The 17,371-nt window shown below is 43.5% G+C and overlaps 2 protein-coding genes across 3 annotated transcripts; one reads left to right on the top strand and one right to left on the bottom strand.

Annotated features, from left to right (window-relative positions):
• The first annotated feature begins 151 nt into the window (after positions 1-151).
• Positions 152-2,434, top strand: hmgb2a (high mobility group box 2a). The gene is made up of 5 exons (XM_076989556.1): positions 152-305; positions 1,092-1,250; positions 1,402-1,550; positions 1,654-1,828; positions 1,913-2,434. Exons 2-5 carry the CDS (start codon positions 1,104-1,106, stop codon positions 2,075-2,077), a joined length of 636 nt encoding a protein of 211 aa, XP_076845671.1. The 5' UTR covers positions 152-305; positions 1,092-1,103; the 3' UTR covers positions 2,078-2,434.
• An 812-nt stretch (positions 2,435-3,246) lies between these two features.
• galnt7 (UDP-N-acetyl-alpha-D-galactosamine: polypeptide N-acetylgalactosaminyltransferase 7) lies at positions 3,247-17,262 on the bottom strand. 2 transcript variants are annotated; one of them, XM_076989555.1, is made up of 12 exons: positions 16,880-17,262; positions 15,415-15,860; positions 9,775-9,941; positions 9,276-9,406; positions 9,102-9,181; positions 8,635-8,817; positions 6,458-6,575; positions 6,058-6,180; positions 5,572-5,790; positions 5,140-5,238; positions 4,768-4,896; positions 3,247-4,277 (listed from the first exon to the last, which is right to left on the bottom strand). In XM_076989555.1, exons 1-12 carry the CDS (start codon positions 17,000-17,002, stop codon positions 4,140-4,142), a joined length of 1,956 nt encoding a protein of 651 aa, XP_076845670.1. In that variant the 5' UTR covers positions 17,003-17,262; the 3' UTR covers positions 3,247-4,139. The 2 variants fall into 2 exon arrangements, with proteins under 2 accessions (XP_076845670.1, XP_076845669.1); XM_076989554.1 differs by lacking the exon at positions 8,635-8,817 and adding an exon at positions 8,138-8,320 and having other exon boundaries at positions 16,880-17,260.
• Positions 17,263-17,371: the final 109 nt, after the last annotated feature.

Raw genomic sequence — 17,371 nt, 5'->3', positions numbered from 1 at the left:
TTTAAACCTATTCTTCAGCCAATCGTAAATAAGACGAATCAGTCGTCACCTGGGCGTGGTCTCTTGGCCCTTCACGGAGGAGCGAAACGTGATGGTTGAGTTGAACAACCAATAGAAACCACGTATATCCCCTCGTGGGCAGTAGATTCAAATTTGAATGTTTTCAGCCAACCAACTCAAGGCCGTGAGGGAGGAGCCCTGAAGGCATTTAATCAAGCTAGTGCGCCCCGCACCACACACTGACTAAACAGTACATGAGAAGTTCAGCTTGTACTCGTCGAAGAGAAGTGGCTGGATATACGTAGGTGAGTGTTGGCTATTATACGCCGCCTAGTGTTTCATGTTTATTGTCTAAATCCAACATGTTGATCATTACTTGCGGTGTTTAAAAGTTAATATTTAGTGGTTGTAGCATTTCGATTATTAATTTCGTCCTGGTGGTTTTAAAATCTGCAGTAATTGCGCTCTCCTGGTTTATCAAACTAACTTTAGCTACATTGCTAACGTTAACTAGTTAGTTGCTAAGTTTTTTTGTCTAACTTGCTTCAGTAGTCTTTTTAACTATGTTTTGTCCGTTTGCATTAAACAAACTATTACGTTTACGTGGCTCATAAAAATCGTCCTAGGTTTCCTGTTTTGTCCATTTGCTAGCATAGCACGCTAGCGTCTTGGTCGTCAGCTAAAGTTGAACGTTAACTCCGCGACTGGTTCGGTTGGCGTAGTTCACAACTACACGGTCTCGCCACACCACCGCGAGAATCGGTTAGTCATGTGAAATACGATTTATTTTAAACGTTAAACGAACTATACAGATATGTTTTAACTTTTAGAAGTAGTTTTTTTACACAATATGGTGTAGGACGACAACTTCGTAGTTTAGGCGGGAAGCAAAATGGAGGGGCGCTTATTGTTCTGCGGGTGGAAGCGGAGCAGGAACTTGATCGGATTAACGAGCTAGCTCGCTTAGCCAGTTCAATGTTTCTGCACGACATGATTGCTAGTCAAATAATTTTCCAGACATAAATTACGATGTACTATTTATACGAGGATTTCCCCCTTCTTAAAACTTAAACATTTTTTGAAATTTTCAGACTATTGCAGCCATGGGGAAAGATCCTAATAAGCCCAGAGGAAAGACGTCCTCCTACGCCTTCTTTGTGCAAACCTGCCGGGAAGAACACAAAAAGAAACACCCGGGAACTTCTGTAAACTTCGCGGAGTTCTCTAAGAAATGCGCGGAAAGATGGAAGGTGAGCTGGTTAACGTGAACCATGTTTTGTTTTTTCCGGGGGGTGGCAGCGAGGGAGTAGGGGCGGGGCGCCAGCAGCAAACGCTCAGTTGTTGATCCCAGTGAGGAGGGCGGTCTTTAACCACAGCGTCTAATGTTCGTTTGTTTCTTAGACCATGTCTCCCAAAGAGAAAGGGAAGTTTGAGGAAATGGCCAAAACTGACAAGGTTCGCTATGACCGTGAGATGAAAAACTATGTACCACCTAAGGGTGCAAAGAAAGGGAAGAAAAAGAAGGACCCAAATGCCCCAAAGAGGCCACCGTAAGTGTACATTCATTTAATTTAAATGTGTTAAACATAAAAATGTGAATAGTTAATCCATTAATTGTTACGCTGAGCCGCACATATTTTTCTTCCTCTATAGATCGGCTTTCTTTGTCTTCTGCTCCGAGCACCGCCCAAAGGTGAAAGGTGACAACCCAGGGATCTCCATTGGAGACATTGCAAAGAAGCTTGGAGACATGTGGTCCAAACTGTCACCAAAAGAGAAGTCCCCATTTGAGCAGAAGGCCATGAAGCTGAAGGAGAAATACGAAAAGGTAAAGGCCATCAACACTTATTTACACCACACAGTTGGGTTTTGGTGTTCCTGGAGTCTTAACAAAATCTCTCTTGGTTTCTAGGATGTTGCTGCATACCGCGCCAAGGGTGCGAAGTCTGAGGGTGCAAAGAAGGGTGGGCCAGGCCGGCCGGTGGGCAAGAAGGCAGAGGCCACAGATGAAGACGACGATGATGAGGAAGACGAAGATGATGAAGAGGAGGATGATGATGACGATGATGATGAATAAACTTGTCAGGAAACTTGAGCTGAATTGTTTGCAAACAATGTGAAAATGCATTTTTTTGGGGTTTTCTTTTTTTAAGCATTTGAATATTTTCAAAACATGTACAGGGATGTGTATAGATGAAATACATATTGAGGTCATGTACTGTTTTGTAAGTTTAACAGCTGTTTTTGTTTCCAAGCACTGCTTTTTTGTCTAATAGCTGTGGTTTCTCTGCCCAGTTTAAATTTTCCACTGCCATTGTAAGGAAAATGAGGAGCAATGTTCTGTAGTTTAAGTCTCAAAAACAAGATTTTTAGATGTTGAGCTTTAAATTTGTGTAGACAATTTTTATAATAAAATTTTGTATATTATGATCAATTTGGTTTGTACTTGATCTTTGTACATTTTAATAGACCATGTCCTAGAAACCTTTCCCTGCTTGATTCAGCCCCATTGAATTTTCCCCCAGTTTGTGAAATCTAGCTTCCATGATTTTAAATTTCACAGTGCTAAAGGTTAGGAAATGAGCAGGAAGTTGTTTCACCTAAGTAAAATGTCTGGTGTCAAACTGGTAATATACCCATAATTCATGTCAAACCATTCATACCATATGTTCATGTTTTGACTGTTTCTCCAGTAACCTGGTGATCAGGTTTTGTGATTAACGACTACACTCCCAAAGGCTAGATAGCAAGTTTAAAACCAAGTGGGAGGCAAGCTCTGCTGGAATGGAGCCCTACACATTGCAGGTTTCCATTTGTTTAATTATAATCAGTTATTGTCTGAGACAAAAACTGATTATAATTAATGATTACTTGTATCAAATGTCTTCCTAGAAACTGTAGCTAAGCTAGCCATTGTGTATACCTTTGGATTGTTTTAAGGCATTCGTGAAGCTTTCTAGCCATTGATTCAAGGTATTTGGACAACTTTAATGGGCCAGTTATGCCATGTTACATGGCTACTACTATATGAGTGACCTCAGCATTTGTTGCACCCTATACAGTGAACTATAATGGCAGAGTGATTCGTTTTAGTTGATTCAGCTGTTTCATTTTAAGCATTAGTATAGAATTCCCAAATACCTGTTTGGATTCAAAACAGCTCAACAACCCTCTGTCCTTAAATGTTTACTTAAATGTTGTGTAAAAATGATAATATACCCATAATTGTTTACACAAACAACTAAATTGGTAAAAAGATTTAATTTATTCCCTTGAGATAACTGTCAATATAACTGTTAGATATTTACACCTTCATAGGGAGTCTCACTATCTCAAAATGTTATTTTAAAAATGTATATTTACATTGTACAAAAAATAGCATACACAAGTTATTTTTTGCTCATGAGAAACATTTGTGTCTTCATTAGAATACCTGTTATTTGGCTTTTGACAATACTTGTCCAGTGATGCACATTAGTTTTAAATCAGGATCAGTATACACAAGTAAACATTCCTTTTACCAGACAATAGAAAAAATCCTTTTTGAATTTCCATTACCTTTACCTTATCACCCTTTTCCTGTTGAATTCAGCCCCATCAGTTCCCCTAGCTTCCAAACTTCGAGATTTTAAATTTCACCGTGTCAAAGAATATATGAACAGGAAGTCCTTTCACATAAGCGAAATGTCCAGTGTCATTAAATAACACAAAAACAAAATGAAAAACCCCACTTCCAAATGGGTGGTAAACAGTCCACGTCTTGAAAGTAAATAAGTCTAAACGATTTAAAATGGAGCAGTTACAAGTTAAAACAGTGGTATCACATCTTTCATTTCTTCTTGCATCTTCCCATAAATAATGGTGCAGTCAAAAAGACCTTCAAGCTAATTCCCAAAGCATAGCCCACAGCAGCATGGAGAGCAGAAGGAATCCCTGTAAACACCCTCTACAATGGAGCAGAAATAAAAAATAAAATTATTCTGAGTTCATGATATGAGATCTGACTCGCTGCTGGAGAGTGAAAATGTAGAAGTTCTTCATCAGACGTATTTACACCATTAATGTCTGGTGCTGCAGTAAACATAGTCAGGATCATGTTCTGTTCTCTCCCTTGTATGTGCACATCCTCTGTCTTGGATTCAAAACGCCACAATATTGTTCATTTCCCATTTTTGAGTGCTCTTGCTGTTGTCACAGTCAGAGATAAAAACCTTGTGCAAAACATCTGAACGGTCTAAACATTTCCCTGTTGGGATGTGTGTAAACCGATTGAGATCCTGGAAGGGAAAAATAAATACAACATGATGAAGCAGACTGATAATTATGACTGGTCATTCAAGCATTCAGCAGAAGACCAGGAGATCCACCCTAGAGACTTAAATTACATGATAAAGGTCAGCTAAAAAGGCATTACTGACAGAGGCAAAGCAGCAGTTACAGCAACGCTATTACGAAGCTATCGAAATAAAACAAAAAACATCCGTTTGTCATCTGACACAATGATGGAAAAAAATAAGATAACCGACTAGCACAGTTTTAGTCTCACAGGAAGATTCAGCTAAACCTAAAATATGCATCTCAAGACAATTTTCACCACTATCTACATTTTCTATTCTATACTAAACAATTTGATTTATTTTCCTGACTTGCTTTATTAGCAGTTATAATGTAGTAAAAACCAACACTACATCTTAAAGGTGGGTCATTAGCTGTTAACTAGCTTTTAAACATAAGGACCCATTGTATGGAGACACTTCTCAGACATACCTTAAAGTACCTCCACTCAGCATATTCATTCATGTTGCAGTGTGTGGTGATGATAGAGCTGCCATCCAAGCCCTTGGCCAAGCACTGGTCATACTGCATCAGCTGGTTTGCTTCGTTCAATCTGAACAGCTGCAAGACACACACACACACACACACACACACACACACACACACACACACACACACACACACACACACACACACGGCCAGCATTAACACAGTGCTGTCTCAAACTGCCCCACTGCCCACACCGCCACTGTGATTTCTGGGTTCTGCCATGTGTCAGCGAGAAAATGACTGGATGTGCCTTTGGCCACCTGTCCAGAGGAGGTCAACTGGCACATGCTGGAGGCGTCATGTGTAAACGCTCACCTGGTTCCCGCCCATTCTATGGCAAGGGCCGATCTCCACGGTGCCACCATTCGTGTGGCCCATGCTGTCTATGCAGTAACTGGTGTCAAGCCCACGGATCTGAGAGCACACACAGAGAGTGAATGAGCAAACCACAACCTGCCACCTCCACATTCTCCCCCCAACAGACACTAGTGTTGTGGTTAAAGGGGAAAAAAGGTTTTTCTTGAAGCAAACATTTTTATTTGCTTTTAAATGTGCCTTTCTTTATATATAAAAGTATATCATCCAGACTCTCTTCCATCAATGGCAGCTTCAAAAACACACGATCAACTTTAAAACACTGTCTCATGAAAGCTGGACAACTGGCACAACACGGTCTTCCCGCCCTGCCCCCTCCCCAGTGGGTTATTTCTGATGAAGCTTAAGGCTGTACAGGTTGAAGCCACACACCTCCCCCCACTCCATGTTCTTGGGTGGGAGCGGATAGTGGATGGGGATGTCATAGGCGATCTCCTCCATGAACCATTTGAAGCTCTTGCATCGGTGCTCCTCCCTGAACTTCTTCAGAGGGCCAATATCGCCGTAGGCCAGAGCGAGAGTCTCGGGACGACTGGCGTAGAAGTAGTCTTTGTACTCGTCCCACCAAACCTCCACGACACGCACGTAGTTCTGCACAGCCAGGACACACAGGAGCACAGGACACATGCTCTAGAGCTCATCTCTTCATTTGTTATTTTGCACAATTACACACTCAAGGTTATGAACAATCAAATTATTGCGTTAGACAAACTCCTACCTCGACGGCTGACTGTTCTGAACAGGGAAATATTCACAAAGCCGTTTTTCTGTTACATGATCACTAATCTGAACATCGCATGAGGCGCTAAGAAAAAAAGAAACGGAAGTGGGTGCATATTTTTGAAATTGAGGGCTGACCTTAAGTGTTGGGGAGGAGCCTACGTGAGCAGGCGGCGGGTTTCCTTGCCAACCGTGCAAGCGGTAGATGTGTCCAACACGAGAGCAGGGAACAAACAGCAGCTGGCCCCCGCACTGCCATATCTGCAGAGGATGCAGACACACACACGACATAAGCCACACAGGGACAGAATGACTGTAAGCACACAGCAAACACATGCACTTCAAATCTACTCAAGCTCAGATAATGCCCCCCCCCCCCCCGAGTTCAAATGAAGAATCCTTGTCTTAAAAGGCACAGAAACGACTGCTCATGAAATAAAGTCAGAGAAATGTCAGGATGAAATATTAAGAGTCAGTGAAAATTTTGACTTTTTTATTCTACTATTTATTAATTTATTTGGAAATCAAATGTATTTACCTTGTAGGAGATCTCAAAATTCTCTCCCCCCCAGATCTGCAGGCCAGGATCATACAGACCCAGCTCAAAGAAGAACTCTCTCTCTATAGCAAACAGCCCACCAGCCATTGCAGGAGACCTTACACAGGAGGACACACAAAACAGTTAACCCTATCTTTTAATATCCAAATGGAGTCCACACATGTCCAGCCTGATGTCATACTTGTCCGGTCTTGGCTTTCTGTGCAAGCTCTCAACACCCCCGAGCTATGAGATTCCCTTCAGGCTCAGGTGTGTTGGCACCTTAAACAGAACAACCAAAGTGGACAGGCTTCAAAAGCCAGATGGCCAGACTGGGACATGTGGCTTGTACATCACATCCCTCGACATCCAGAAAACTTGCTCTACAGTCACATTACTTCAACCTCACCCCAATGCTGCCTATCTTAGCACTGGGCTAGACTTAAACTGGATCAGGGAAATCGCTTCTTCATATTTTAATTCATAAACGGAAAACACTAAGTGCCTCCAGGGACAAAATGAACGCAGAAATATTTGCCAAATCCAGATTCCATGCCGCTGCTTGCTTGTTTTTGTAAAACAGGCTCCACCCAGTCAAGGTCTGATACAGCACAAATGATTTAGCTTGGACTAGGCATAATGCGTGCCTAGAACTCCCACACAGCATATGAGCAGCTGCCCGCATGAGTCAGACACTGCGTCTCACTGACCTGCCACAGAGCCTGTGTAACCCTGCCAAAACAAGCCTGTGCCATTACATTAGGAGACTTACACCACAGGGGTGCAAATCTCAGAGCTCGCCATAAGCACGATTCTTTACAAAATGATTAAACTCTTCTATTTTACCATATTTCTACCAGTTTGATTATGTTGGTATGATTCAGAATGATTAAATATATACATATAATTATATAAAAAGAACCCCCCCCCCCCCAAAACAATGGGGCAACTATAAGTACAGGAACTATTTATATAGTAAACATAGGAATTACATTTAGATTCTGGATTTTAAGTAGACCATGAAATTGATTTTGACCAAAAAATGAGTACATGCTTTATTAAATGTTACTGGAATCAATTAGCATTGATTAGAACATGGCAAAATGGAAGTGGCTGAATTGCCAGCTGATGTGAGGGGCCGTCAGAGCCTCAAAGCCTTGGCACAGTGTTCGTACGAAGGCCGAACAGCAGACAGTGCAGTGGTCAGCAGCTTACACAGCAGTGGTATTACTGGTTTTGCATAGATGTTTTTGTCAAGAGTTTTGGCAAGCAACAGTATTAGTGTACCAATAGGGTCCTACAGGGAGGCACTGGTTTGAGGGGATAGAGGGGAGTGAAGATGACTGCATGAAGCAGAAAGACTAAATGGCAAATGTATACAGATGGGACTTTGTCTGAAATTGTTCATGAATGAGTAGCTTCGTTTTGGCATGGTATGAAATGATGAGTTTATGGGAACAGCAGTATATCAATAATGTGTTGACATATTTGAGTTGGAGCCTAGATGGTATCCAGCACGGTTTCTTGCAAGTGTGTCTCAGAAAACAGACAACACTGCTCAGCCAATCTTAAAATATTTTCTGAAAACACCACAGACACACACAAGCCCGCCACCAATTATCTCAAAATCATTCAGTGGATTTAGTTCCAAATCAGTTCTGGAATCAGGCTTTGAATTACCGATAGGGCTCAGTTCTAGTTAATCTCATCTGCTTCTCCCTGTCACCAAGCGGCACACGCTTCCAGAGCATGCTCCAGTCCCATGCTCCTCGGGCAAAGCCGTCTTCATCGCCCCCGCCCTGGGGCTCTATGGTGTAAGTCTGCCCATTAATGGAGTCAATCAGTGGCACCGTGCACGCTGTTCTAAAATCAGCAATGGAGGATGAAGTGGAGAGGGTGGGGGAGGGGTACATGCATGCGCACATGCACACGCACACACACACACACACACACACACACACACACACACACACACACACACACACACACACACACACACACACACACACACACACACACACACACACACACACACACACACACGCATGCAATCGTACATGTTTATGGATTGGGAGGGGGAGACATAAAACAGGACAGAGGAAAAGAAAGAAAGAGAGAGAGAGAGAGAGAGATGTGGTTTAACAACCATGCTCTGGGTGACCTGAGGCCATGTTTACCGATAGGGCTCAGTCTTATGCTTTCGCTTGGCCTTCTCTCTGGAGCTCAAGGGGATTCTCTTCCACAGCAGACCCCAGTCCCAGGCTCCGCGCGCCAGGCCGTCCTCGTCACCGCCCTGCTGGGGCTCGATCGTATAATCATTGCCGTCTATGTAATCTATCAGAGGCACTGTGCAAACGGTGCTGCAATGTCAACCACAACACAACAGCAGTGTTACTTGGCGGAAGACCAGGACGCACGGGCCGGACCACGAAAAAGAACCGCAGATCCTGTTGGTTTAAACTCATCACCATGATTGTGTTATGATTCATATCCACGTGGTGCACTGTCAAATGTAACCCAAAAAAAAAAAAAACAGTTCACAAGCTCAGTTCAATCAACATTCATATCAGCACACAAGAGACTGAGTCTGGTTAGGGAGCTGCTTCTCTTTCGGTTAACCCGAGTAATGCTCAGAGGGCCGTACCGGTCCTTGGATATAGGGGCCACCAGTGGGGCGTACCAGTTCACCCCAACTTCACAGTGGGCATCCAGATAGATCAACACCTGAGGAGAGCAAGCTGCAGTAAGACACGTGTAATCAGACACACACACACACACACACACACATATATCACACATGACCACCCGCCCTGCTTACCTGCCCCAGAGTGGCTTTGCGTGCTCCTATGCTCCTGGCCTGGATCAGGCCTTCCCTCTTCTCATTGCGAAACAGCTTCACCAGGCCATTCCACTGCTTTATGTACTCCTCGAGTTTCTCCTTCAAGTGAACTACACACAGAGTACTCCATCATTACCCATCAAAACTCTTCTGTCTGAACGTGCATGGTAATGTGTATTCCCAGGACACGACGGACAGACAAACAGTGTGCAAGTCAGACCCATAACTCACACCTTTTTAGCTTAAAGTCAGCAGCAGCACCACCAACTGCAAGTATGTGTGAACATGTTACAATAATGGAAGTTATTATCTAGAAACAAGGAGATTAATAAATGAAAAACCAGTGAGACTGGTTGACATATATCTGCAGTATTTGAGGTAATGTACACTGGGCACCTAAATAGAAAATAAAACGAATAAGCACACAGAGAGGCACATGAGGAGGAACAGAGTGGATGGTTGGGTCTGTCAGTACTACCTTTGTTGCTGAAGTCGTCAATCATGACTATCTCTGCCAGGTATCTACGGGGGGTCCTCTTGATGACACTGTGGACAGTCCTCATCAGGGTGGACCAACCTTCGTTGTGGAACACGATGATCACGCTGGAGGTCAGCAGGTTGTCGTCATAGTGCCAGTACTTACATCTGTGCACAGAGAACACGGGCAGCACAGCCAGATCTCATGACCCAGACTCAGAAATGTACACTATGCACTACTACTACATGAGAATTTATACATTTTGCGACAATGGTCGTATTTGTGTGTGTGTGTGTGTGTGTGTGTGTGTGTGTGTGCACATATGCTTATGCCTTGCATAAGAGCACCCATATCACAACTGAGCACAACTGTTTCTGCAGTAACAGGATCCAGGCACGGATATATGTGCACACCCCCCCACTCACACACACACACGCGCACACACACACACACACACACCCCAGCATGCAAACACATGCACACGCAGAGCTTTAGTGATCAAGAACCTGCTGCTCTTGTAACATAATATGTGCACGCACACACACACACGCACACCTCCCTACCGAGGAGGCCATCTGTGCCACAGGAAGACATCAGCCGGGTTCAGTATTTCCTGCCTGTAGCAGTTAGCAATGTCCAGTACATTTCCTCACTACATTCTGCTGTTTGACCAAGCAGTAAGCAGGCAATACTCTCTTAAGCCTGTTTTAATAGCCGTGTACAGATCATGGACAGAGATGGCAGTAAAACCTCAGGGCTATAGTAGCCCATGGCTATTTTTAGCCTGTTTGAGCTCTAACACATCACACCCAAATGTTTCTCACTCAGCAAACAGAGAGATCTCTCTCTCTCTCAAAAGCAAAGAGAGATCACATACAGGATCAGCAAAGAGAGGTAGATCACACACACACAGAGAGAGAGAGAGAGAGAGAGAGAGAGAGAGAGAGAGAGAGAGAGAGAGAGAGAGAGAAACAGTAAAAGTGGTGCTGGGGAGCTGAGGGAATTTGCTGGGGGAGGAATATAATGAGCAGCTTTAGGCGGGGGTGGGGGGCGGGGGGTGGATAGAGACTGACGTTTCTTGTTTACAGAGCTACTTGAGAGATTCCCTGAAGAGCTGGAGTCGTGGTGAGTGGGCCTGCCAGTGACTGCATTAATACTCAGTACAGGGCCTACTTGGAAAAGCTCTCCAAAGCAGTTTGCATATATTCCCTGTGTGTTTGAGCAAATATAAGTGTGTATACACACATTTGCAAATTCTCTGTCAAAACCACTCAGGCACAGGGGAAAGAAGCCCAGGACAGATGCATGTGAATGTAAACGGCCTTGTGAATGTGAGCATATACTATACATAAACACACTGGCAGAGTCAATATTCCCACTCGGATGCGGTGTAGGACCACGCTGTGAGTCCACCACCTCACTCATCCACTGTTCATGTACAGGCTCTTACAGGGAAGTGTCTGAGTGACTCAGGGCTCCAGAATGAGGTACAGCCTCCGATTAATCATCTGATGAAACGGCACCTTACACAGGGCTTTGGGACACAGCGTTTTGATTTCATACCGTTAGCAATACCTGGAATATCACACCCCTGTACAACGCCACACCTCTCCACATTGAACACACCTCTGTCACACACCTCCACAACAACACATCCTCAATACCCAGGTGAGAGAACCACAGAAATATGATTATGAGTTTGGGACTAAAGGGTAAGAAGTGTGGTTACAGCCTTTGTGGTGCTTAACGGGAACACAACTGAGAGCCTTGAACAAAGCACTATGAAGAGACACCAGAACAAATGTTTAAAATAAAAAACAAACAAGGTATAGACAGAGGACAACGGAAAACAGTTCATGCGGTTATACTCCAACTGTGTCCAGCCATGTGCTCCATAGATTATCTGCATGGATCAAAAATCACCAGGTTATTTGGGTATAATACCCCATCATTGCCCATCAAAACTCTTCTGTCTAAACGTGCATGGTAATGTGTGTTCCCATCTTCTCCTAGTCCATGGTGTTTGGGTATTGTGTTTACTGATTTGTACTCGTAGAAACACAGAAGTGACACTAATCACAAATCACTGTGCTGGGATTGGTGCCCCATCCATACCTCCAGGTAGACTAGAACTGAACAGGAATGGAAGTAAGGCAGATGTTCTCATCGGCGCAGGACTGCACCCTGTGGATCTGTAGGCGTGAGTCAGAGATAGTAGTTACAACGCACAGTCAGCCAGTCAGGCTGCAGAACTGGTAGAGCAACTGGCTCACATGGGTAAGGTGGATGAGAGTCCCACGTCAGCCATGAAACACTTTGAGGTTAGGCCTCCATCCAAACAGAGGTGTGCCCCAGTGGACAGAAGACACTATTAATAATGAAAAATGGCTGTCTGGTGTGATAGATAGAAGACCAGACACAAGAACAAAGAACAGGTGAGACTGAGACAGAACAGAAGAGAATGATTCTGCTATCAGAAGAAACATGGCGTCCTTGTCTAGTGTACACTCCACAGGAGCTTTAGATGCAGAAAGGTTAACAAACTTGCTAAAATCCAGCCGAACAAAAGCTGTTCACAAACTCTGCATGTGTGTGAATGCATAAGTGTAAATCAGCGAAGGAAACAAAAAGATATTAGAAAGAGAGAGAGAAAATGGGTTTGTGTGTACATGTGAACAAGTGTGAATGAAAGAAATCAACAGTAAGATGAGAGAATGAGTGTGTGTGTATCTACAGGAGAAGGCTTTGTTTTGAGTGAGGTCAGTAATCTTCCTGCCCAAGTTGTGGCCTTGAAGAGCACCACAGGAATTTTAATGGAGTCCCAGTACATTCCTCAAGACAGCATGCATTATGACTACACCCCAGCCCCCTCCATCACCCCCCCCCCACACACACACACGTCTGTATCTTCTCCATGAGGCCCAAATCACAGCTCTCTTCCTGCTTGCTAGCTAGTGTCACTGTGAAAGGCCAGACAGTTGTTCCCAGGACAGGCTGGTGAAAACAAACCTTCCCTCAGCCAACAAGGCCGTTACCACTACGCAAATCTGAGGAATATCTGGGCCAATCTGACTCAAATTATGTTCTCTGTTGCATAATACATTCCTGTTGGACCACTGACTAGAAAAGTAAGAAAGAAAAGAAATGCAAAAAATATTTTTCACAGCATATTGCTTAGTGCTTAAAGGTAAGTGGCCTATCATAATTGAGATTCCCATTATATAAATGGACATTATTATTTATATTATTATTATTATTATTATTATTATTATTATTATTATTATTATTATTATAGCTAAAGGCAGAGTATACAGGTTAAGACTTTAAGCTGCATGAGCAAAATTAACCTTTAGGCTGCAGTTTGTGAGCACAATTACCCTTATACTCCAGAAAGGAACCTTTTTGAAAACACTGCCATCTTCTGGCAAAGTCAAATGTCCATTCAGGCATTTTCAACCAAGTGACGCACTAGCAGCAGCTGAGCCTGCATGTGTGAGGCCTGGAACAGGTGCAGCGGTGGGTTAGTGGGAAAGGTCTACAGTGGCTGGTGCAGGTCTCCGTGTCAATCCAAGAGCATGAGTCTAGCTTGTAGCCCTTTGTGCTGGGTAGGTAGAGACCCCTGGCTGTGTGACAAACATGAAGCCACATTTCAGAGGCCCCACTCATACAGTACAACATAGTTCACTTACAGCACTGCTAAACTACACATAAAATGCGAAAATCTGCATTACAGTAATATGCTGGCCCATATTTTACACCAAGTATAATTATACATCATAACATTTAAGTGGACTGCCAACAGCAAGCCAATACTGCTAATTTTCCCACTTAACAAGGAGAAAAGTCCAACATATGGGGAAATCATATCCCCTTCTACATATAAGGAAAACATGCTTTTCTGCAGTTCTACATATGCAGTTATATTTTGCTGTTGTTCAGAATATAAAGAGGATTTGCAACAATAAAGAAACCAGATGAAAGTGCAGCTAATAGTCTAACTGCTCAATTAAAAAACCTGTAGGGGTAGTGATGTACAGCAAACAGACGAGGGATGCAAACAGTAAAATGCATTAGACAGCTGAGCCCTTTACAAACCACTGTATTAGACTCCTAAGTGGATTTCACACTGACAGTTTAATACAAATCCCAACATGGCTCGTGTCCAATACTAGTGATATAAAAGCTATTTACCTCTAAGTCACGGGTACTACTTGCTCAGGAAGGACAAGACCCCGCTCCATGGCCACACTGAAGCAGTAAAGGCACCGTGCTGCATCCATGGATGAGCAGTGTGAACAGAGAATTATGCAAGCACAAAAATGGAAATAATTGCAAATATAATGCACATGGGGCGCTAGCTTGTCATTCAGCCATGACATCGAATGAGCAGAACCTGTACAACTGGTCTGATATTATGACAGACACATTTATGAGGGATTAGACCCATGGGAAATCCAAGACGTGAGCCACCGCACTGCATTTACATGTCTGCACAAACTCTGCCTGGCCTTTATGGTCTTCTCAAGTCACTGAATGCAACAGACTCCCTCAAGGAGAGAAAACCTGTATTGACAAGCAGCATGGAGAAATACCAAGGCTACTGCACTTTCATGAAAGGACTTTGTACAAGGTCCATGAAAGGAACTTCTTTGCAAAACAGGTGCGGTCACTTTGTTTGCTGTTATACAGTTGTACCGACAGGCATGTGATTACTACAAAGGAAAGCAAAAAAATGCAGCACAAAATCAGCTCATACAAGGCATACTTATCTAAAAGGAGTTTTCATTGATTTTTACAGAGGGTCACGTTCATACAGAAGAGACCTCCAGCAGACCCAGTGTGACGTACTCCAAACAAAGAAGGCTTGAAGAGCACCAAAAGAAATCAGGCTTTGCTGTAATAGTCATTATGCTCAGAGAACATTAATCAGTGAATTACAAAGCCTACTAATCCAGCACTGGCGATGACCTAAGCAAAACACAGATGGCAGTTACTCTATGAATAATTTAGTGAGTACAACTGTTTGTGGCACATTATGAGTTACTGTATAACTGATTTCTTCCTCTTAAAATTCCGCCAGTTTCAGTAATGCAGTAATTCAGTAATGTAAAATGTCCTGAATTCACAATGTTCATTTATATCAAAAATTATCTACGTGACTGGGTAACAGGAGTGACGTCCTCAAATGGAATGAAACCACTTCTCCTCTGACAGTGCTCAGCTGTGACAAGCTGGAGATCAGGTTCTGAATCAGCCACTCGCTTGGACCTGCATGCTTTCATGTGTAAGGATATGAACACATGCCACATACTGGCCTCAGCAGCATCAGTATGACTCTTAAACACAGTGGATCCACACCAGTGCGACCTGCCATGAGCAGGATCAGAATTGCTGCATTTAGACCAGTAAAATTTAACCACAGTTCACTGTGTTGGTGTTTCTGAAACCCGGCTTTAAATATGGCATCCTTTAAACTCGTGCTACTTCATCAAAATCAACCAATAGCTGAAAGGATGTTCTGTCTCTGACAGGTGTGTACACTAGAACGGGTCCAACAATGTAAATTTTAAATAGTCTGGCTAGCTGGAAGCCAGCCCTCCCCAACCCACACACACACACACACACACACACACTACTCACTCTTCATGACGCAGGTCGCCAACTGTCCTGTCCAGTGAGATCATTTCACTGGCCACCATGTTGAAGCCGAACTCTTTAATGCTGGCCTGAACTGCGTCCTTGTACTCGGCCTGCAGCACAAAGGGCTTGCTGCCCTCACCCGGACCACCTGGGATCCCCTCTGGCTCTGGCTCCTTGGGTTCAAAGTTACCCAGGACCCCTCTTCGCAGCACTGGATCGGAGTAGACATTGGAATGGGGCTTGAATGTCACATATTGCTTTTGTATGATGTTCTGCTGATCCTGGGCCTTGAACTTGGGATTCAGCCTGTCGACCCCATGTTTCTGACGGATGGACTCCAGATCCACCTCCAGGCCTTCAACGTGGGGCCATGGGACGACAGGCTTGAAGTGATCTTCTACATCATTGTCAACATTGGGTGGGAGGTTTTGTGCACGTCTTGCTTCCTGAAATTACAGGAACATGGACATTGTGAAAAGCCTTGTCTGTTTCAGAGGCAACACAACATGTAACTAAATGAAAGCTTATATGATACCCTCCAGGGGTACAAAGTTACAAAGTGTCGAATTCACACTAAAATAACAAAAAAGTTTTAGTTCTTTGTAGACCGCTTAACGAATCAGATCAGAAACACACACAAAAAACTGATGAAAGTCATGTAACCAGTTCCAAGGAGTGCTACTATTGTTTGACACATGCCATGAATAACGACGTGATGTCAAACCTCCGCCACGTGTCAGAATAACACCGGCAAAACGCTGGACGTCGCACAAGATCGATGTTTAATCTTTCTAATAGTTTAATGTTAAACTTTCTATGTGATCTCCTACTTTACATACGACTCATACTTTTTAAGAAAAAAAAAAAAAAGAAACTAAACAATGGCAGTGATCACGGAAGTGATGCAGTAGATTCAAACTCGAGATTAATTAATAAAATGTATCAAATATGTATTTAAAATATGTTTTTATTTGTATAATTGTCTGATTACATGGAAAGTTAATAAATATGTGACACATCTGCACAGCGAGAAGACTTCCGGGTTGTGTTTCCCTAGCCATGCAGATTCATAATGACGGCTAGTGTGGACATTGTTGTTAGCTAGCTGGCTAACTAGCAAACGGTCCAATTCAAGTTAAGCAACACAAGTGTGATATATAATAAAAGCGGTTGCGGTTATTTATGTAGCAGTAACGTGTGAAGATTGTCAAATTGTATTTTGGACAACAACAGTTTGTCATTCATTCCAACTAAAATCGGCTAGCTAGCTATCTCCATGACAACGACTGTGGTTAGCGCAACATGGCAGGCAGCATGTATGCTAGCTGACCCGGGTTAGTGTAGCTGCCCAGCCCTCTACACTGAATAGACAAAACACCAACACCAAACCGCAGCTTCAAGAAATAAAAAAAGTAGTTACCTAGCGTTACAGTAACACAAATTGCCGAATAAAGAAGTCACCCACCAGTTTGGCAAACGGGTTATCGTCGCTGGGCTTTGGAGATAAGGAGGACCACAGCAGAACCAGTCCCAGAAACGTACCCACGACCAATACACTTCGAAGAAGAAATCCAACTTTTAACCTCATTGTGTAATTAGTGCTGGCAGATAACTCGTTAATTGCTAGCTCACGGGAGCTAGCTAGCTACTCTGAAACGCTTTCCCAGCCCCCTCCTGTGTGCTCGGGTCAACGTGCGGTTCCTCCTCCGCGCTGCGTCTGCAGGGTTTCTCCAGCCCAACCTGACGTCCCTTTAACGACACTCTCTCAGGCGCTGCCCTCTCGAACAGCCACGCCACCCAGCCTGCACAAGCTGTTTTACTACAGCCACACCAAAAAGCAACGACTACCTGCCACGCACACACGGATATATTTTTTTTAGAACACACGGATATGCAGAGGCTTACTTGATAGTGATCTGTGTACGACTCAGTTTTACCTGTAGGCCTACCTATTTTA

Source organism: Brachyhypopomus gauderio, unplaced genomic scaffold (assembly GCF_052324685.1).
Source record: "Brachyhypopomus gauderio isolate BG-103 unplaced genomic scaffold, BGAUD_0.2 sc68, whole genome shotgun sequence".
Lineage (NCBI taxonomy): Eukaryota > Metazoa > Chordata > Actinopteri > Gymnotiformes > Hypopomidae > Brachyhypopomus > Brachyhypopomus gauderio.
This window is presented reverse-complemented; position numbering and strand designations above follow the sequence as displayed.

Bases quoted from the DNA above. Each gene is read 5' to 3' on its own strand.
- hmgb2a (XM_076989556.1), top strand. From the start codon at position 1,104: ATGGGGAAAGATCCTAATAAGCCCAGAGGAAAGACGTCCTCCTACGCC. The intron at 1,551-1,653 runs GTAAGTGTACAT...CTTCCTCTATAG, and splicing joins AATGCCCCAAAGAGGCCACC to ATCGGCTTTCTTTGTCTTCT. The intron at 1,829-1,912 runs GTAAAGGCCATC...CTTGGTTTCTAG, and splicing joins TGAAGGAGAAATACGAAAAG to GATGTTGCTGCATACCGCGC.
- galnt7 (XM_076989555.1), bottom strand. From the start codon at position 17,002: ATGAGGTTAAAAGTTGGATTTCTTCTTCGAAGTGTATTGGTCGTGGGT. The intron at 6,576-8,634 runs GTAAACATGGCC...CTCCTGTGTAAG, and splicing joins CATAAGACTGAGCCCTATCG to GTCTCCTGCAATGGCTGGTG. The intron at 6,181-6,457 runs GTAAATACATTT...CATCCTCTGCAG, and splicing joins ATTTTGAGATCTCCTACAAG to ATATGGCAGTGCGGGGGCCA.